Source organism: Schistocerca nitens, chromosome 8 (genome assembly GCF_023898315.1).
Source record: "Schistocerca nitens isolate TAMUIC-IGC-003100 chromosome 8, iqSchNite1.1, whole genome shotgun sequence".
Lineage (NCBI taxonomy): Eukaryota > Metazoa > Arthropoda > Insecta > Orthoptera > Acrididae > Schistocerca > Schistocerca nitens.
This window is the reverse complement of record NC_064621.1, coordinates 440,239,763-440,262,022: the sequence shown is the minus strand read 5'-3', so window position 1 is coordinate 440,262,022 and position 22,260 is coordinate 440,239,763. Positions and strand designations below refer to the sequence as shown.

At 36.6% G+C, this 22,260-nt stretch overlaps 1 protein-coding gene across 3 annotated transcripts in view; it reads right to left on the bottom strand.

Annotated features, from left to right (window-relative positions):
- Window positions 1-22,260, bottom strand: part of LOC126198627 (putative helicase MOV-10) — a 380,400-nt gene that overhangs the window by 236,481 nt on the left and 121,659 nt on the right. For all 3 annotated transcript variants that reach the window (XM_049935085.1, XM_049935086.1, XM_049935084.1), the window contains exon 5: window positions 20,802-21,025. In XM_049935085.1, coding sequence (XP_049791042.1) covers window positions 20,802-21,025 — 224 coding nt within the window. The remainder of the gene's footprint in view (window positions 1-20,801; window positions 21,026-22,260) is intronic.

Here is a 22,260-nt window from a genome sequence, read left to right as displayed (position 1 = left end):
AGAAGTTTGTGGCACAACTTGACTAGAAGAAGGGATCGGTTGGTAGGACATGTTTTGAGGCATCAAGGGATCACAAATTTAGTATTGGAGGGCAGCGTGGAGGGTAAAAATTGTAGAGGGAGACCAAGAGATGAATACACTAAGCAGATTCAGAAGGATGTAGGTTGCAGTAGGTACTGGGAGATGAAGAAGCTTGCACAGGATAGAGTAGCATGGAGAGCTGCATCAAACCAGTCTCAGGACTGAAGACCACAACAACAACCGTAAACCTCATCATCCTTTACCAGATAACTTGATAAGAAAGCCAATCTTTCAGAAAAAAAGGACAGGACATCCACACAGCCTCAAAACATATCCTCACCTAATCATCCTACCTGCCGACGAAGGTTCCACAACTGTTGTTATGAACCACAATTACTACCTGGTGGAAGGCCTCTGCCAATTGTCTGACACCTCCAACTATAAACTCTGCCACAGCAGTTATACAAAATACATTTGGAGAAAAAAAAAATAATGAATTTGGTGGCCAATGATTTCACTACATCATCATTTCTGCCACAACTATCATCTAGTAATTCATATATATTTTTTCTTGGTTTACTAATATCCCAAATTTATAGTTTGTGAATTATTCATGGAGCATTTTACTTTTTGTGCTTGCTGCTTGTGCTGCAAATGTTCAGTAACTGGATGAAAAATTTCACAATATTGGTTGTGGACATTTGACTCTTGGACATATGATACTTTAACCCCAGAAGTTGTCCATCTCTTGCTGGTGCTTCTGTTTAATTTTGCCCAAAGTTCTGTACAGGTATGTTTAAGATAGACAGTGTAAATGGTATATTTACCTCTATTTTGTAAATTGCTTCCCAGAATTCTTCTTGTAATTTCCCTCTAAACACTGTGATTGAACCATTGTTTCTAATTCTGTTATACAATACTTTTTTGATCCAAACCTAGCTAATCAGCATATTTTATCATTATCCATTACCTCAGTTAATCCACTTATTGTCAAATCTACACCTAAATCATAGAGCATAACTGTGTCTCAAAGCTTACTGTCAAGAGGTTTGAACTATGGCTTTCAACCCTAGTTGGGAACTTAACATACGAACGTAACATAAAGCTGTACATCATGAACTCTACCTCTCCTCTATTAATAATATCGGAAACAATCAAACTTAGTCACATAAACAATAAGTCACCATGTAAGTCTGCATAACCTTGTTAAAGCCATCTCTAAGTAATTTATGAGGCTTAAAATACGAGTAGTTCCTAGTTGTGGCCTATAAACTGCCAGCACTACTAATTTGAGTGGTTCTTGATCCACTACAGTGGCATAGTATATTATAAGAGCTCTTCAACATATCAATTGGCCTGAAGAGCCTCCATTTTTGTACATACAACCTTTCTTCACGTCCATTTACTTGTTTGACAGTAATATGAGATTATTTTATTTCTGTCAAGATGAATCTATCCAGTTTCAGTGTTTCCTTATACAGGGTCGGACAAATAAAAGTGGCCCGGGTGAGTGGATATGACTGGACGTGAATGTATGCATATAACCACACCAAGCGTACGCCCACCACATGATACACATCGGTTCAGAGCACAGTGCAGGCTGTGTCAGTGTGAGTGCAGCAGTTCAAACAGGACAATGGAACTCACAGTAGAGCAGTTGGTGTTCATTGTGGAAAGTTATGTGACAACAAAGACATGAAGTTTAATGGTGTCAAGGGCCAGCAAAGAGTGACATGCAACACTTAGTCTGAAAATGGCATCTCACAAGATCTGTTCTGAACATGTCAAGAAAGATTCCAGAACATACCTGTACACCAGAAAATGTGGCTACAGTCCACCAGAAAATGCTTCAAAGTTCTACGAAATAAGTACAACACCTGTCACAAGAGACCAGCATATCATGTGGATCATGCAGATGAATGCTCCACCTGGACCTACTCATGCATTGCTATTGAGTGTCTGTTGTTCATGCATTAAAAACAGCAGGTGTTCCTCAGGGCCTCCAGTTTTGTGAGTGGCTGTTCACTGAGATAACAATGAATGGCTTGGATATGGATCTGTTCTTTATGTCTGATGAAACCTGATTTCACTACAGTGGTTATGTCAACTCACAGAATCACAGGTTCTGTGCAGCAGAGAATCCACATAACTTCCATGAAACACCATTGCCTGATCAGAAAGTTGAGGTTTGGTGTGCAGTGCCTGCATGCCACATTATTGGTCATCTTATTATTTCATCAGATGCTGACTTCAGCATGTTACATTGCGAACATTTTGAAACTGTTTGTGCCAACATTAATGGAGTAGTAAAAGACCTACAGTTACTTCCAACAGGATGGAGCAACAGCCCATACAAACAGCCAAACCTTGGAGCACATTTACATACTGTTCACATCTGACACACATTATCAGCAAAGGTAAGTCCGTTTGTGACCCATGCTGGCCACCCAGATAACCAGATCTGTCAGTGTGAGATTACTTAACCCTGAATAAGGAAAAGTGTGAAGTTATTCACATGAGTACTAAAAGAAATCACCTAAATTTCAATTATGTGCTAAGTCACACAAATCTGAAGGCTGTAAATTCAACTAAATACTTAGGGATTACAATTACAAAAAACCTAAATTGGAACAATAACATAGATAATATTGTGAGTAGAGCAAACCAAAGACTGTGATTCATTAGCAGAACACTTAGAAGGTGCAACAGGTCTACTAAAGAGACTGCTTACACCACACTTGACCACCCTATTCTGGAGTTTTGCTGTGCGGTGTGGGATCCGCATCACGTGGGACTGACGGATGACATCGAAAAAGTACAAAGAAGGGCACTTCGTTTTGTGTTATCGTGAGATAGGGGAGATAGTGTCACAGACATACTATGTGAATTGGAGTGGCAATCATTAAAACAAAGGCATTTTTCATTGCAACGGGATCTTCTCATGAAATTTCAATCACCAACTTTCTCCTCCAATTGCAAAAACATTCTGTTGGCACCCACCTACGTAGGGAGAAATGATCATCACGATAAAATAAGAGAAATCAAGGCTCGCATAGAAAAATTTTAAGTGTTCGTTTCTCCCGCATGCCATTCGAGAGTGGAACGGTTGAGAGACAGCTTGAAGGTGGTTCATTGAACCCTCTGCCAGGCACTTTATTGTGAACAGCAAAGTAATCATGTAGATGTAGATGTAGACTTTGTATGGGAAGCCCGTAAGTTTAAGGTGTATGTAACAACAATGTATGAGTGTGGAAAAGTACACTGTATGCTGCTAAATAAATGTGCAAGGGCTTGTAAGCTACTTGTTAATAAGGTTTTTGCCCACATGACATGTTGTGAAAGTTGTTCTTGTAAGCTGCTTAGTATGCGCGCAAGACCATATCTGTAAAATTCAATACATGTGTGAGTCGGAATGTATCTGTACCCACATAACATGGAACAAGTATTTTTAAAACTGACACACACCTCACCAATAACATGTAAATAATTTAAACACCAATATGCAAGTGTAATGTTATTCATTAATATGTCTTACCTATTTACTATGTCATATTGCAGACACTTGATAATGGCCTAAGGCCAAAACTGAATAGTAATGAAATTTATATACATGGTGCATTAAAGTAATAAAACTGATACCCTACAATGGTTAAAATGGTTCTATCATTTAGATGATCACTGCTTCGCATTTTCATCTCCTATTTACACTGCCACTACTGTCATTATCTCATCCATAATGGTGGTGAAAAGTAAAGGGGATAGTGAATTCCTTTGCTTTCCCCCTTTTTCTATTTAAACCAGTTTTAGTGGTTCACCTTTTTTGTTTCTTCGTTTGTTGTCCTTGGTGTCAACGTACTGACTGAAAAAACAGGGAGTGGATGTGCAGTACTGTCTACTGTAAATGATGTAGCCGACAGATGCACAGTTGCGTTTCACTGTCTTTTACTCTCACTTTTCAAAACCCCACATTAAGACACAGTTATATATGGCCAGTGCACTATTGTTTAACTTTCAATAAGCCTCATTAATAGTTTTCAGGCGAACATCCACATACCACTACAGTAGTTTCCTGTTGAACATATATGAGCAGAAAAACCTAGCCACGAAGTTCACAGTTCTTGAAGAATACAAAGGTACATATGGAGCAGACACTGTTTTAACACAAGGCCTAATTGTGTAACACTTATTTTATAGGTAAGTTGAAGCACTGTTGTTGTTCTAACCAACACAGGTTTCTCATCTGAAACTCGGCTGTGGACTGACTGTCTCGGGACCAAAAATCAGGCCTTAATATATCCTCACAATAATAGGTGCTGAAACTACACACTGTTTGAAGTTTATTTTACTGAAATTACAATCAAAACTTAACTAATTACAATTAAAACTTAACTCATTAAATTAACTGAATACATCAAAAAATTGGTTCTTGTTAACAGTTTCTTTTACTACAAAGGTTAGGCCGAATTATTTGTTGAAATTAACAAACATAGTTATGCAAATGATACTTTTGACAAAACTGTTAATTACTTTGGAATTATTTACGGGCTGGCTTTGCTAATGCGTTTTTGAATAGAGCCAAATAAATACTTTAAAGATTACTAGCGTTTCGTCTTCCAAACGTTTATAATTATTACAGAATTTATATTTATTTATATGTCAACAATAGAATTTAAGTTACGAAACAACTACTGATTTTGCCCTATAATGAAAGATACTAACTAGGAATAGTCAAAATAAATTAGAAAATCAATTACATGCATAAAACTAAGCACAAAATTAGATCTGGCATTACATTCTTTAAAACTGAGGGCCAACCTTTCTCTTTTATGTAAATGCAAATTATATTCACTTATGGTAATGGTAATTAGTTAAAAGTGAAACAATTAATTTTAAGGAGGCAGATGACAAAACAAGAGGGGAAGTAAAATTATCCCAGCTTGCTTCGTCACACAGTCTCTCTTCTCTCCTTCTACTTTTACACAACTCGCACTTCCTTTACACTTTTCCTTTATTCTTGTTGCAGTCTGTCTTCCAAATCTCCTTTCCTGATAGATTTCCCAGGCCTTGCTTCTTTTCACACTATGATACACTTTCTCAGTGTCTAGGATGACTAATATTAAATCCTTGCTATGTTCATATTGTCTCTCATGGTACTTCCTTTCACTAAAAATCAGATCCACTGGTGACCTTCCTGGTCTAAATTCATTTTTTTTCTGGCTACGTTTTTAAGCATAAATTCATCAATGGAATAGGGGTTGTCCACGACAAATGATTTTAAATTAGATTCAAAACTCGCTTCGCTACCTGCCGGACTTTTTATGTTATTGGGCAAATGGTCAAAAAATTTGTTGGTGCATATTAAACTGCTTTCTGAGCCACTGAAAGCTGTACCAATGGGTGATAATGGTCACTTTTCCCTTTAGTGTTGCACATATGTACATCACTATTCTTCTCAAATTACGGACCGATGGCCTTTGTAGTCTGATCCCTTCAATCCCCCATGTTATTGGGCAAATGGTCAAAAAATTTGTTGGTGCATATTAAACTGCTTTCTGAGCACTGAAAGCTGTACCAATGGATAATAATGGTCACTTTTCCCTTTAGTGTTGCACATATGTACATCACTATTCTTCTCACATTAGGGACCGATGGCCTTTGTAGTCTGATCCCTTCAATCCCCCACAAACCAACCAACCAATTTTCTCAAATTGTAATGGATTATTTATGACAAATTTCATTAGTGAAAATTTGTACTGTGAAAGCATAATTAAAATGCCTAGCTCCTTGAAGAGGTATCTGCATGACATCCATAGGTGAACATCACATTATTCTTGCTGCTCACTTTTCTGCAATCAATACTTTATTTATAAATGATGAGTTACCCCAGAAAATTGTTCTGTACATTAGTGAATAAAATATGCAAAATATGTCAGGAGGTTCATACGTTCATTTCCAAGGTTAGTAATTATGTGGAGAGCAAAAATAGCTGAACTTAATTGTTTGAGAAGCTCAGTAATATGCTTCTTCGAGTTTAAGTTTTCATCAGTACGTACCCCCAAAACTTTGGAGCATTCTACCCTATTTACTGACTCATGTTCTTTAGCTATATCAATTGTTGGTATGATTCTATTTGTTGTGCAGAACTGAATGTAGTGTGTTTTTTCAAGTGTCCAGTTTCAGAGAAGAGTTTAATAATTCTTTAGTTTCAGAGAACCATTTAATAATTCTTTGGAAAGTATCATTTACTAACTCTTCTGTTGCTTTCTCTCTAATGGGATTTATCAGCATTCTGTTTGTCAAGTATGGTTCAAACCAGCTGATTCTAAAGCCATCAGTTCCATAAAATTTGAATTTTTCCAAGAGATTATCATGATCTATACATTTGAAGGACTCGGAGAGATCACAAAAATACAAACTGGTGATATTATTTAAGGATTGTCCTAGTTGATGTGTGAATGTATAAATAGAATTCTTAGTCTAGTAACCTCTCTGGAATACAAAGTGTGATGTGCTAAGTAAATTGCTTCCACGTAAGTGTGTGACCACTCCTGAATACATTACTTTTTTTTTTAAATTTAGGAGAAGATGTGGAGAAGGAAACTAGATGATAATTGTTTAAGTCTGTCCTGTCACCTTTCTTATGAAGTGATTTAATAATAGCACACTTTAAACTGCCTGGAAAAAATCCCTGTGCCAGTGATGCACTGTGTATATCACTAACAACATTACTTATTAAATTTGGAAAACTTTTCAGAATTCTACTTGAAATTTTATCAACCCAACAATAGATTTTACGAATATAATAGAGGGAAACATTCAACGTGGGAAAAATATATCTAAAAACCCAAACGAAAGTGCTGGCAGGTTGATAGACACACAAACAAACAAACAAACATGTTTGTTTGTGTGTCTATCAACCTGCCAGTGCTTTCGTTTGGTAAGTCACATAATCTTTTTTCAACAATAGATTTTGTTTTTTAGAATTTTTTTTTTGTATTATTTTCAGTGAAGGATGCTGGTGCTACTACTATTTGCTTAAAGTTTTGCGGAATGACATTTTTAATATATTCTCTTGCTTCTTCCAATGAACTCTTGCCAGCTGCTCTCATCATCTTTACACTTCCATCATCCAGTCCAGATGATTTTCCTCTTATCAGTTCCTTTACTTATGTTCATGTTAGGTCCATCTTGGCATCCTCTACATTCCCTGGCTTCGAATTTTTTTTTCCATATTTCCATTGGGGTTTCGTAACTGTTTAAAATATTCCTTTCATATCTATTTGATTTTCTGTACATTCTCAACTTTACTGCAGTATCGTTAAGAGTCAAATATTGTTATGGTATAGTGAAATGTTAGGTAAAAAGAGTATAGATATAATAAAAAGATACAATGATTGTCATTAAGTTCTAGCATATAAAGAAAATGTTACATGCAAATATAAAAGGCACATTCCTCCACTTAAAACTGAGCCATGAATACTATTGTACTGCTAATAACAAACAACCAGAGACACCAAATAAAAAATGCTTTGCTTTAATTACAACAAAATGGCAATTAGCTTCATAATGTATTAGCAATTAGAAAGATTTATCAAAAGATTTTATTGATCATATAAAAGGACTACAAAGTTATAGAAACCTGAGATGTGAATTAAGAGGAGTAACTGCATTTACTGTGAGATCATTTATCTAAGTGAGATATACATGGTGTTACCTACCACTCTAGAGCAGTGATATGCATCCTGTTGTATTTTTATCAATGACTAATACTAGCAAAAGGAACTCGTAAAGTAAGTTATTGTAGAAGAGAGTACAAACAGTATGCACATCTGTTATTTTATTTGCTTGTGGAGAATAATGCCGAGGGACTATGCATGTCTTCAAGAAGGGATGGGATCATGAGAGGAGGTTCTCTGTGGATGTGAATATAGAAGCTGAAACCAGTGGGCTGCTTTGGAGAAATGCAAAATCCTTGGAGAATATATATTTTTGCCAATAGTGGTGATGTTGATCAGACAAATGAAATGTGACATATGTATCACTCTTTTTTTGGATGGACTTCTATGTAGAGGTTGCTTGTTGGATATTATGATTTGACAGAAGTTTGATGCTATCTGGTTGGTATTGTAAATGTTTGAAGATATATACAGATTTTAAATATGAAAGGTTTTGTATATTACTCAAGAGAAGTTAGAGTAACAGAATTGAATCTCCTTATGGGAATACCTACATTATGAGATGAAATCTGTCCTAGCCTTACACAAGACAATGGTCAGGCGATGAAAAGGCAAAGAAGAAACATTATTTAATCTTCATTAATTAAATCATGTCCAATGAAACAGAACACTTCATGTCTCATACAGGTGGAATCATATCCCCACATAGAGTTAATGTGCTACTTTGGACACCTCAAACACTCAGGGATGTGATGGCAGAGGAAACTTAAGACTTTCTTACAAGGCACACCCAACTATATGCAAAGAAATTCCACATCTCACAACACAAACATTTTGAATAACTTTCATAAAAGGGATTCTAAATCAATGTCAATTTGTTCTACTGCAGTGGGAGGTTCTCCAGATAAGTTGAATGAATTTGATACCCGTACACAAATAAATATGGACACTATCATTTTTTAAATGGAACTGGTAGTAGATTTTAATTCCAGATCCGCCCATTCATTATATACTGTACCTTGAAACATTTCATTTACTTGAAATATTTCATTTACAAGCTTGAAAGATGTTGCAGTGTACAGTCAAATTGTTGAGACCAGCAACTGTACTCCTGCCACTGCCACAATCACTGGCACACTCTGTTTTAATGAACTATTATTTGTTGTTGTTGCTGTAGTCTTCAGTCCTGAGACTGGTTTGATGCAGCTCTCCATGCTACTCTATCCTGTGCAAGCTTCTTCATCTCCCAGTACCTACTGCAACCTACATCCTTCTGAATCTGCTTAGTGTATTCATCTCTTGGTCTCCCTCTACAATTTTTACCCTCCACGCTGCCCTCCAATACTAAATTGGTGATCCCTTGATGCCTCAGAATATGTCCTACAAACCGATCCCTTCTTCTAGTCAAGTTGTGCCACAAACTCCTCTTCTCCCCAATCCTATTCAGTACCTCCTCATTAGTTATGTGATCTACCCATCTAATCTTCAGCATTCTTCTGTAGCACCACATTTCGAAAGCTTCTATTCTCTTCTTGTCAAAACTATTAATCGTACACGTTTCACTTCGATACATGGCTACACTCCATACAAATACTTTCAGAAACAACTTCCTGTCACTTAAATCTATACTCGATGTTAACAAATTTCTCTTCCTCAGAAACACTTTCCTTGCCATTGCCAGTCTAAATTTTATATCCTCTCTACTTCGACCATCATCAGTTATTTTGCTCCCCAAATAGCAAAACTCCTTTACTACTTTAAGTGTCTCATTTCCCAATCTAATTCCCTCAGCATCACCCAACTTAATTCGACTACATTCCATTATCCTTGTTCTGCTTTTGTTGATGTTCATCTTATATCCTTTCAACACACTGTCCATTCCGTTCAACTGCTCTTCCAAGTCCTTTGCTGTCTCTGACAGAATTACAATGTCATCGGCCAACCTTAAAGTTATTATTCCTTCTCCATGGATTTTAATACCTACTCAGAATTTTTCTTTTGTTTCCTTTACTGCTTGCTCAATATACAGATTGAACAACATCGGGGAGAGGCTACAACCCTGTCTACCTCCCTTCCCAACCACTGCTTCCCTTTCATGTCCATCGACTCTTATAACTGCCATCTGCTTTCTGTACAAATTGGAAGTAGCCTTTCGCTCCCTGTATTTTACCCCTGCCACGTTCAGAATTTGTAAGAGAGTATTTCAATCAACATTGTCAAAAGCTTTCTCTAAGTCTACAAATGCTAGAAACGTAGTTTTGCCTTTTCTTAATCTAGCTTCTAAAATAAGTCGTAGGGTCAGTATTGCCACATGTGTTCCCATATTTCTACGGAATCCAAACTGATCTTCCCCGAGGTCGGCTTCTACCAGTTTTTCCATTCGTCTGTAAAGAATTCGTGTTAGTGTTTTGCAGCCATGACTTATTAAACTGATAGTTCGGTAATTTTCACATCTGTCAACGCCTGCTTTCTTTGGGATTGGAATTATTATATTCTTCTTGAAGTCTGAGGGTATTTCGCCTGTCTCATACATCTTGCTCACCAGATGGTAGAGTTTTGTCAGGACTGGCTCTCCCAAGGCTATCAGTAGTTCTAATGGAATGTTGTCTACTCCCGGGGCCTTGTTTCGACTTAGGTCATTCAGTGCTCTATCAAACTCTTCACGCAGTATCATATCTCCCATTTCATCTTCATCTACATCCTCTTCCATTTCTATAACATTGCCCTCAAGTACATTGCCCTTGTATAGACCCTCTATATACTCCTTCCACCTTTCCTTTCCCTTCTTTGCTTAGAACTGGGTTTCCATCTGAGCTCTTGATATTCATGCGAGTGGTTCTCTTTTCTCCAAAGGTCTCTTTAATTTTCCTGTAGGCAGTATCTATCTTACCCCTAGTGAAATAAGCCTCTACATCCTTACATTTGTCCTCTAGCCATGCCTGCTTAGCTATTTTGCTCTTCCTGTCGATCTCATTTTTGAGACGTTTGTATTCCTTTTTGCTTGCTTCATTTACTGCATTTTTATATTTTCTCCTTTCGTCAATTAAATTCAATATTTCTTCTGTCGCCCAAGGATTTCTACTAGCCCTTGTCTTTTTACCTACTTGATCCTCTGCTGCCTTCACTACTTCATCCCTCAAAGCTACCCATTCTTCTTCTGCTGTATTTCCTTCTCCCATTCCTGTCAATTGTTCCCTTATGCTCTCCCTGAAACTCTCTACAACCTCTGGTTCTTTCAGTTTATCCAGGTCCCATCTCCTTAAATTCCCACCTTTTTGCAGTTTCTCCAGTTTTAACCTACAGTTCATAACCAATAGATTGTGGTCAGAGTCCACATCTGCCCCTGGAAATGTCTTACAATTTAAAACCTGGTTCCTAAATCTCTGTCTTACCATTATATAATCTATCTGAAACCTGTCGGTATCTCCAGGCTTCTTCCATGTATACAACCTTCTTTTATGATTTTTGAACCAAGTGATAGCTATGATTAAGTTATGCTCTGTGCAAAATTCCACCAGGCGGCTTCCTCTTTCATTTCTTATCCCCAATCCATATTCACCTACTATGTTTCCTTCTCTTCCTTTTCCTACTATCGAATTCCAGTCACCCATGACTATTAAATTTTCGTCTCCCTTCACTATCTGACTAATTTCTTTTATCTCATCAAACATTTCTTCAATTTCTTCGTCATCTGCAGAGCTAGTAGGCATATAGACTTGTACTACTGTCGTAGGCGTGGGCTTCGTGTCTATCTTGGCCACAACAATGTGTTTGCTGTGCTGTTTGTAGTAGCTTACCTGCACTCCTATTTTTTATTCATTATTGAACCTACTCCTGCATTACCCCTATTTGATTTTGTATTTATAACCCTGTATTCACATGACCAAAAGTCTTGTTGCTCCTGCCACCAAACTTCACTAATTCCCACTATATCCAACTTTAACCTATCTATTTCCCTTTTTAAATTTTCTAACCTACCTGACCGATTAAGGGATCTGACATTCCACGCTCTGATCCATAGAATGCCAGTTTTCTTTCTCCTGACAATTATTACTTAACATATTTAATTTTTTCTTTCACAAGGATTTAATTTGTCCCCTCATGTAAGGGAGCAGGTATTGCAACCAGACTGGGGTTTGTGTGTTGCATATTGTAAACTGGATTAATTTTGCAGCTGTCACCTGGGTCAAAGAACTTAAGAGGAGGAGCTCAATGATGCCACACACACACATTGTTCTTTTTTAACATTAATTATCTTCATACGTTTTCTGGATTGACATGAGGAAATTCTCAACAAAAGGAATAAGAAACGTAACATCAGTTTACTTAAAATGTGTTATACATTAGAAGAAATAACTTTACTGTTTTTACATAACAGTAGTGATAAGAGTCATCACAATTAAATCTTTTTCTAAGTTAGCTGCCTTTTCTGGTAATGTATTGAACCTGCTACTGAGAATAAGTTAGTGAAACAACCTTATGATTTTAGGTTTGGAGTATGGTGATGAATTTTCTAATTTTTAAGTTACACCTAAGGGTTGTTTAATCTGTGCAATTTTCCTGATTTTCCATCAAATTTCACATTTTAAGAAATAACTCAAAAAATAATAAAGAAATTTAAAAAGTGTTGTTATAATGATGGTTTTATACATAACACAAATATGGTATTAAAAAAATCAAGCTGGTAACTTTTGTTTCCTCCCCCATGAACTATGGCCCTTGCTGTTGGTGCCTCTGTGATACAGATAGTTGTATCATAGGTGCAATGACAACAGAGTGTATCTGTGGTTCCTGAAATGGAGCAGCTGACTTTCCAATAGAGGGAAACTACAGCTGTAATTTTCCAGCTCTACTGTTCGGTTAGATGGTGCTGGCATCCTCTTAGGTAAAATATTTCGGAGGTAAAGTAGTCCCCCATTCAGATCTCCAGACAGGGACTAATCAGGAGGATGTTGTTATCAGGAAAAACCGAACTGGCATTCTATGTATCGTAACATGGAATGTCAGATTCTTTTATCGTGCAGGTAGGTTAGAAAATTTAAAAAAGGAAATGGAGAGGTTAAAGATAGGTATATTGGGAATTAGTGAAGTTTGGTAGCCGGAGGAACAGGACTTCTGGTCAGCTGAACACTGGGTTATTAATTCGAAATCAAAGAAGGGTAATGCAGGAGTAGGTTTCATAATGGGTAAAAACATAGGAATGCAGATAAGTTACTATGAACAGCGTAGTGAACACATTATTGTAGCCAAGATAGACACAAAGCAGACACCTACCAAAGTAGTACAATTTTATATGCCAACTGCTCCGCATGAGTAAGAGACTAAGGTAATTTATGATGAGATAATAGAAATTATTCAGGTAGTTAAGGGAGCCAAATATTTAATAATCAGCAGGGACTGGAATTAGATAATAGGAAAAGCATGAGAAGGAAAAGCAGTAGGTGAATATGGACTGGGGGAAAGGAATGAAAGAGGAAGCCACCTGGTAGAATTTTGCACAGAGCATAACTTAATCATAGCTAACACTTGGTTTAATAATCATGAGAGAAGATTGTATACGTGGAAGAGACCTGGACACAAAGGAAAGTTTCAGATTGATTACATAATGGTTAGGTAGAGATTTAGGAACCATATTTCAAATTGTAAGACATTTCCAGGGGCAGATGTGGACTCTGACCACAATTTATTGGTTGTGAACAGTACATAAAAACTGAAGAAAGTGCAAAAATGCAGGAATTTGAGGGGATGGGACCTGAATAAACTGAAAGAAACAAGTAGTAAAGGGTTTCAGTGGGAGCATTAGGAAACGATTGCCAAGAACAGGGGAAAGGAATACAGTAGAAGAAGAATGGGTAACTTTGAGAGATGGAACAGTGAAGGCAGCAGAGGATAAAGTAGGAAAAATGATGAGGACTAGTAGAAATCCTTGGGTAACAGAAGAGATACAAAATTTAATTGATTAAAGGAGAAAATATAAGAATGCAGTAACTGAAGCCGGCAAAAAGGAATACAAACATCTTAAAAATGAGATAAACAGAAAGTGCAAAATGGCTGAGCTGGGACGGCTAGAGTACAACTGTAAGGATGTAGAACCATGTATCACTAGGGGTAAGATAGATACTGCCTACAGGAAAATTAAACATACCTTTGGAGAAAAGAGTGTCACCTGCATGAATATCAAGAGATCAGATGGAAAACCCGTCTAAGCAAAGAAGTGAAAGAAGAAAGGTGGAAGGAGTATGTAGAGGGTCTATACAAGGGCAATGTACTTTAGGGCTATATTGTGGAAATAGAAGAGGACATAGAGTAAGATGAGAATGTAGAAATGATAGTGCATAAAGAATTTGACAAAGCACTGAAATACTTAAGTACAAACAAGGCCCCCAGAAATAGACAACATTCCATTAGAGTTACTGATAGACTTGGGAAACTATTCCATTTGGTATGAGACAGGCAAAATACCCTCAGACTTCAAGAAGAATATCATAATCCCAATTCCAAAGAAAGCTAGAGCTGACATGTGAAAATTACTGAACTATCAGTTTAATAAGTCACGGCTGCAGAATACTAACATGAATCCTTTACAGAAGAACTGAAAAACTGTTAAAAGCTGACCTCAGGAAAGAGCAGTTTGGATTCCGCAGAAATGTTGGAACACGTGAGGCTATACTGACCCAATGACTTCTCAAAGAAGATAGGTTAAGGAAAAGTAAACCTACATTTATAGCATTTGTGGACTTAGAGAAAGTTTTTACATTGTTGACTGGAATACTCAGATTCAAATTCTAAAGGTGACCAGGGTAAAATAGAGGGAGAGTGATGCTGAGGCAATTAGTTTAGAAAATGAGACTCTTAAAGTAGTAAATGTGTTTTGCTATATGGGAAGTAAAACAACTGATGATGGTCGAAACAGGGAGGATATAAAATGTAGACTGTCAATGGTGAGAAAAGCGTTTCTGAAAAAGAGAAACTTGTTACAATTGAGCATAGATTTAAGCATCAGGAAGTCATTTCTGAAAGTATTTGTATGGAGTGAGCCATGTATGGAAGTGAAACAGGGATGATAAAGAGTTTAGACAAGAAGAGAAAACTTTTTGAAATGTGGTGCTACATAAGAATGCTGAAGATTAGATGGGTAGATCATGTAACTAATGAGGAGGTACTGAATAGAATTGATGAAATGAGAAATTTGTGGTGCAACCTAACTAAAAGAAGGGATCAGTTGGTAGGACACATTCTGATGCATCAAGAGATTACCAATTTAGTACTGGGGGGAAGTGTGTGAGATAAAAATTGCATATGGAGACAAAGAGATGAATACAGTAAGCAGATTCAGAGGGACGTAAATTGCAGTAGTTACTCAGAGATGAAGAGGCTTGCACAGAATAGATTAGCATGGAGAGCTGCATCAAACCAATCCTTGGACTGAAGACCATAATAACAACAGCAACAATAAGAACAACAACTTTTGTTTTGGTCAAACTCAAAATTTTGAAAAAAAATTTCTCACAAACTACCAAATGAATTGAGATCGAACTCAGGATACATTACTTTTACATAATACGGAACATGCTAAGCTACTTTTTGACTGAGGTTATTTACAATGATTTAAGTGACATGCTGTTGCCCAATCACTATCTGCCAGTACTGGGTTTCAGCAGGGAAGAGGGGCAATTCCTGCTCTCTCAACATTCAAGACCAATCAGCATATTTGTAGTGATTAAGGAGTAATACCAGCTTTCCTACACATGGTTAAGTTTTATATATTTATTCATTCATTCAGTTAGTCAGTCAGTCAGTCAATCAATCAAATAAAAATGCTAAAAGAATCAATTGCAAGCTTACAATTCATAGTCAGTGCGTTAAGAAGCAATACTGATTCACTCAAGAAAGAAAATTGGGATCTACGATCGAAGCCAACACAGAGTGAAGCGATGCAAATCAAAAGTAATAAATCGTCCAAGTGGATAAAAGTGTCTTACAAAGATAGTTTTCCAACTGCAAAAAGAACAACAAACTCTGCTAATAAAACTGTCACATTTTCCGATAAAAACAAATATCATGTTTTGCAAACAAGTGACTATGATAATGACTCTCCAAATGACCGTGAACTTGTAAAAATCAGTGAACTGAAAATGAATAGTGTTTTTGCAAAAAATATAAACAACAAACACATATCATCAGGGAAAAAGTGTAACATGCTGTTACTAACAGAAAGTCACGGCAGAAATCTATCCAGCATGCTCCATGAGAAAAATCGCAAAATAGCAGTCACTAGTGTAGTGAAACCAGGAGTGGGACGTAAAAATGTTGTAGACACTAACTCTCAGATGAAATTAATGCAGAAAAATTACTTTACCGTCTGTATAATGCGTTCAAACAATGTGGCAAAAAATGAAGCAGAAGTTTTCATGAAAATGTTGCAGAAGTTTCAACAAACTAACAAATCCAGGAACACAGTACTTGCCACACTGCCTCATAGGCACGATCGAATTTATAGTTTGTGTGTAAACAAAGAAATTCAGAAAACAAACATTAAAATATGGAAACACTGTTCTCAATACATTAAGTGTGATGTACTGGATATAAGAAAGCTGCATTGAAATCTGCACACAAAGCATGGAATGCATTTGAACTATGAAGGGAAAAGGTTTGTTTGTGATCGTGTTAGTGAAATTTCTTTCTTCTAAGGAATAGAACAATCTATCAGCTTCCTGTACATCCTTCCAACAACAGTGAGGGGACACAACCTTGCTAGAGCAAGACAAGCACCATCAAGAAGTGAGGTTTTTTAGTGGCCACAGGTGAAGACAGCACCTCCATATTTCATCCCAGAAGTGTTCTTCAGAGTAAAGGAAGGCAGAGACAAATAAAGCTAAGTGATGAATCACATATGCCAAGCAGAAACCCCAAGTTTATAATTGTCAATCAAAATGTGCAGTCATTGCGAAACAGAATTAATGAGCTAGAAATATTACTGTCAGATCAATAAAGAAGAATCTTTAATGTGTTTCAGTGAACATTGGCTAACTGATGAGATGTTAGCAATCACATGTATACAGGGTTATGTTATGATATCTCGTTCCTGTAGAAAAATATCTACACATGGAGGAACATGTATATTTGTGAAGGACAGTATCAGCTACTGCTACCTAAAATCTCTCGAACATTTAGGAAAAGAAGGCAATTTTGAAATCTCTGCTGTAGAATTAACCTCAATAAAAACAATCATACTTTGCCTGTACAGAAGTCCAAACTCAAACATAAAAATATTCTTTATCCAACTTGAAGGTAGTCTTGTCACGATCAGGGACCTAAACAAAACAGTTATAATATGTGGAGACTTTAACTTTGACTTTAACAAAGTTTCAAAAGACCGAGATTATCTTATGGCTATTTGTGCAACTTACAACCCGCTCCCAATTATAAATTCTCCTACCAGAGTTATAAGTGTATCCAGCACCACTATTGACTACTAAACAAGGAAAGCCATGAATATGCAGCTAGAAACTTCAACAAAGGTTTCAGTGTCCACTATGCACAGCTTCTTGAAATATCTTCAATGCTGAACTTAATGGAACAAACAGAAACATTTAAAATAGGAAGAACCTACAGCCATCAAAACATTGAATACTTCAGGAATTTACTAAAGAAGGGAACACGGACAGAAACATACAGATACGAAAACAAAGAGCAGAAGTTCAATGTACTTATGGATATCTCAATGTGTCATTTCCAGCTAAAAATCAGAAAATCAATTGTAGTAGGCTTAACGGAAAAAAATTGCTGGTTGACAACTGGTATAAAAAAGTCATGTGCTGAAAAACAAAGATTATATGAGATCTCCAAGTCTTCCACAGTATCCAATGAATTCCTTGCATATTTCAAGAATTATGAAATGATACTTAAAAAAGTGATCAAAGAAGCTAAAGTAATGACAAATAACTGCTATATAAATAATGTCAATAAAAAAATGAAAGCTGTATGGAGTATAGTGAAACCCTAAACTCACAACGTTTCCCCTCAAAATTCCAATATTTAATTGAATTGTAACAGCAAAGAAATTAATGATCCTAAAGAAATAGAAAATGTGTTCAATACTTATTTTAGCAATATAAGTGAGCAATTAATCGCTGAAATCAAACTTTGCAATATAAACTGCCCAGTATATCTGTAAATACCAACATAAATCCTACTTCACTATTCCTCTTTCCAACAACCCCTCTTTCCAACAACCCCGAAAGAAGTCCTGTCATTTATCAGAACTTTAAAAGTGAATCATTCCACTGGAATAGATGGCATCCCAGACAGCCTTATTAAAAATGTGGAGATCTACTTCACTATTCCTCTTTCCAACAACCCCGAAAGAAGTCCTGTCATTTATCAGAACTTTAATAAAAGTGAATCATTCCACTGGAATAGATGGCATCCCAGACAGCCTTATTAAAAATGTGGAGATCTCATTATTGAACCATTAACTCACCTTTATAATAGTTCCTTTCAAACTGGAATTTTTCCATCGTGCCTAAAAACAGCTAAGCTCAAACCACTATTCAAAAAGGTAAAAAGGATGAAGTGGCTAACCACAAGCCCATTGCTCTACTATCTCTATTCTCAAATATCATAGAAAAAATTTTTCAAAGAAGAGTAGTAGATTTCCTGGAAGAGCACAAAATACTGTCCACAGCACAACATGGTTTCAGGAAAGGCTGATCAACTGATGCAGCAATTTTTGAACTATTCAGTGAAGTACTTCAGAAATTAGGTAATGGTGAAAATGTCACTGGAATAGGTCTAGATCTCTCTAAAGCTTTTGATATCATAGATCACAAAAAACTATTGCCTACACTTGACAACACGGGGATTAGAGGAACATCTAACAACTGGATAAAGCCATACCTAAGTGGTCGAAAACAAGTGGTTGAAGTGCAACATCATAATTTCATCAAACTCACTCAACACTATTCAAACCATGAAACCATTAAATATGAAGTGCCACAAGGTTCAGCAGTTCTTGGACCTCTTCTGCTTCCACAGGTGCTGACTCCATGGGGCCTGAGCCCCCTCAAAAATTCATTTGGGGGGGGGGGGGAGGTTCTGCCCCCCCCTCCCCCCAATAATTTAAGAAAATTATTGGATATATCAGGCCTTGTAATATCACAAAATTATGTTGGAATTTTTTATTTTCCTTGTCTGGCGATAGTTCCCTTTTAAAATACATTCAGTAATGAGTTAAAACAAATAATTATTACGGTAGTAAGTGGGTTAACTGAAAACAAATGGTGTGAATCATGATAGTGTTACGGTGCTGCGAGCACACTTAGAATTTGTCCCGGTGTGCAAACCTTCAGGTAAAGTCTGGTGCCGGCAGGCCAGCACTGCGGCCGCACTGACATCAGAAGGCCTGGAGCAGAAGTGCCTGGAACTCTCCGCCTTGCGTCGCCTTGACACTTCAAGACATTATGAAACTGCTGCTATATGAAGTCCAACCTGCTCTTGCAGTCATTCAGTGCAGATAGTTTCAAGTACAAAATAAACTAGGTGAAGATACTTCTTTTGTCAAGAAAGTTTTGTTTTGTAAACTCTTAGGAATATTGTTAGTACCACAGAATGTGGAAGTAGGGGGCATGCCTCTGATGAAATCGAACATGTTTTATGTTGGCAATAACAATGTAATTTTTGACAATGAAGAGGAAACTGTAAAGACGGTGTGATACAGAAAAATGTGATGTAATAAAAAGTACAGAAACAGAATTTACAGAGCAGGCTTACTTAAACATTAACACATCATTTGAAACCTACAATGTCAAAAATTTCGGCCTTGAGAATCAATCCTTAGACGTGACAAACTGGAGGCAACTATAAGAAAATAAGATTAGTAAAAAGTTATTTGTGAATCTTACTCCACCTGAAACTTATCAAAAGAAATTAATTAGGAAATGAGTGACAATCAACAGGTGACGTGAGGGAGCGTAAGATTACAAGATGCTATTGTCAATATGTAAAGACAGAGGAAGTTACTATATCATGATCAAGAAGAAGTAGTACATAACCTGTATGATAATGGGTGCATGCCAAAATCTCATTGGATGAGCTGACCAGTTGGAAAAATGAGCAGAAAAAGAGGGAACAACAGGAATACTCTCACAAACAAAAAGTTGCTGCTTTCTCAATTATACTAAGGAGTTGTTGTTTACACACTATTGCTTATGTAGTATTCACATTATTGCACAATTTAAAATAAAATTAGCTGCACCTGACAGGGGAAATGCCTGTTTTCCTGGACAGTAAGACAATTTGTATAAGAAACGGCAGATACAAAAAGTTCATAATTTTCTTTCAAGCATGCAAATATTTACAGATTTTTCTCTTTAAATCTGCTAAAAACTTTTTTATTGAATACAAAATCCCACTATAAATCTTAAACAATTAGCCAGATGCACTCAGAATAATTTTGTGTGTGTGTGTGTGTGTGTGTGTGTGGATTGTATCATGGCTGTGCAAATTGCAGCCAGTTGAAATGGATTCTTATAATTAGTCATTAATGGCATTACAAATTAAACTGACTGCGAAAGGCCTCTACACTTAAAGCAGTTGTTTGCTTTACACAATATCGTAAACTTTTGCTAGATATTTTATTTACTTTAGTTATTTTGAATCCTGAAGGTAATTGTGTAGGACAACAATGACTTAAAATATGAAAATAAGCTAGCACCCTTGTCTGAGATTCAATGCAATGTTAGATATTTCTATGTGCAAAACACTGAACTTAACTTCTTGTTGTTAGCCAAAACAGACTCAGTAAGCAGCATTACTATCATTACACTCATAGAAAGTTCTTATAGCTGACTAGCTTATGTAATCATATTTAGATTCTTGCTACACCTGGCACTTTATGGATAATAAATAAATGAAGTTAAAATCTGGTACTCTAATTTACATTAACATGTTTCAGACCATTTGATTCAGCTAACATGGCTGATAGCTTCAACTACTGATCTATTTACAGTACAAAAGCACACAATTACAGAATGTCATTTATACCAAACCAAACCAGCAACAAGTTGACAGTCACTGTATGTCTTCTACAGCTGGTACACTTACCTGGTTGTACAACTGATGGTACACGGTAACCAATCCGAATTTCTGTTGACGGTATTAATTCAGAAACGTCAGTAATAGTGCACAACATGTTGTCCCTGTTGGCAATTATTGCTGCAGCTCTTACTTTTTCTTCCTTTCGAACTAAACACTCTCCATTTGACACTTTCACACTTTCAGATACTGTGGATGTGTCAATATTGAAAAGTTTTCCATCCAAAGATTTCCTGTATCAAATATAAAAGTGTTCTGTTAATGGCACTTACTGAAATGTGCTATACCCATAGCTATAATTTTTTAAAATGCCAGTGGTGTACTGGTCATTGCAGATAACACACACACACACACACACACACACACACACACACACACACACACACACAAAAAAAAAAAAAAAAATAAACCGTTAATGAACCATCAAACATATTAGAATGTATATTGTCTGGGAAAAAAGTTGTTTTCCAAACATTTCATTCATATACTTAGTTTCATTGATTTCACCTATCAGGACTGTCAAACTATCTTCAAAAATGAAGGTAATATGTTAAGCCTGAAAAAGTGGCAATGAACAACATACAAATAACTCCTGACAAAAACAACAAATACCACCACATTTTTCATCATTCTCACTAGATCCAAAGAATAAATAATTATTTAAGAGGAAGAAGACACATATATTTGACAACAATTATCATTCTTATAATCAAACCAATAAAGCACATCTGTGACCTATTCCAGCCTGAAAAATAAAATAATTATCTCACAACAAGCAAAGAGAACCAAGTTGGAACTACCTTGTGTTCATTCGTAAACACTGTCAGTGATGATACAGCATGCAGTGTCCCCACTAACCCCACTACCACCACACTGGAGGACAGCCTCATAGCCACCAGTGGCACATGTACAGGATCTACAGCCCGACACATCAATAAGCTACAAGAAATGAAAAACTTACTGTGGTGGGTTAAGCGATACCCCGCAAAACCAATACAAAGAAATTCATATCCTCTCCAACCTCAGTTTATCACTAAAATGAACAAACAAACAACCTAATTAACTACACTCATACCTCCATACATGTCATTCTGCAACTACTTGCTCCAGCCATACCTGTGGATGCTCACACTTTAGCAGAGAGTATTCAGTATAGTGTAACTTCTGATTTGCTCACTTCAGTTTCTTTACATGATGATGAAGTTGTCAAAGAGCACGCTACAGTGAAGTGCTATGCCACTTAGATCCAATAAAGAGGGTCTCATCCACTTCACCAAACACACAAATTTTCAGTCTATGCCATTTCTAGAAAATGGCTCAAGTCCATGGAGAACTTCCACTTCCCTGACTGTGACATCTTTAAAAGTGACAGAAACAACCATACAAATGGGTAGTTACACCTGTGAAAGAAAATATTTCTGACAATACTCTTGAACTTAAATGCAGCAACCAAGACATGTAAGCCACA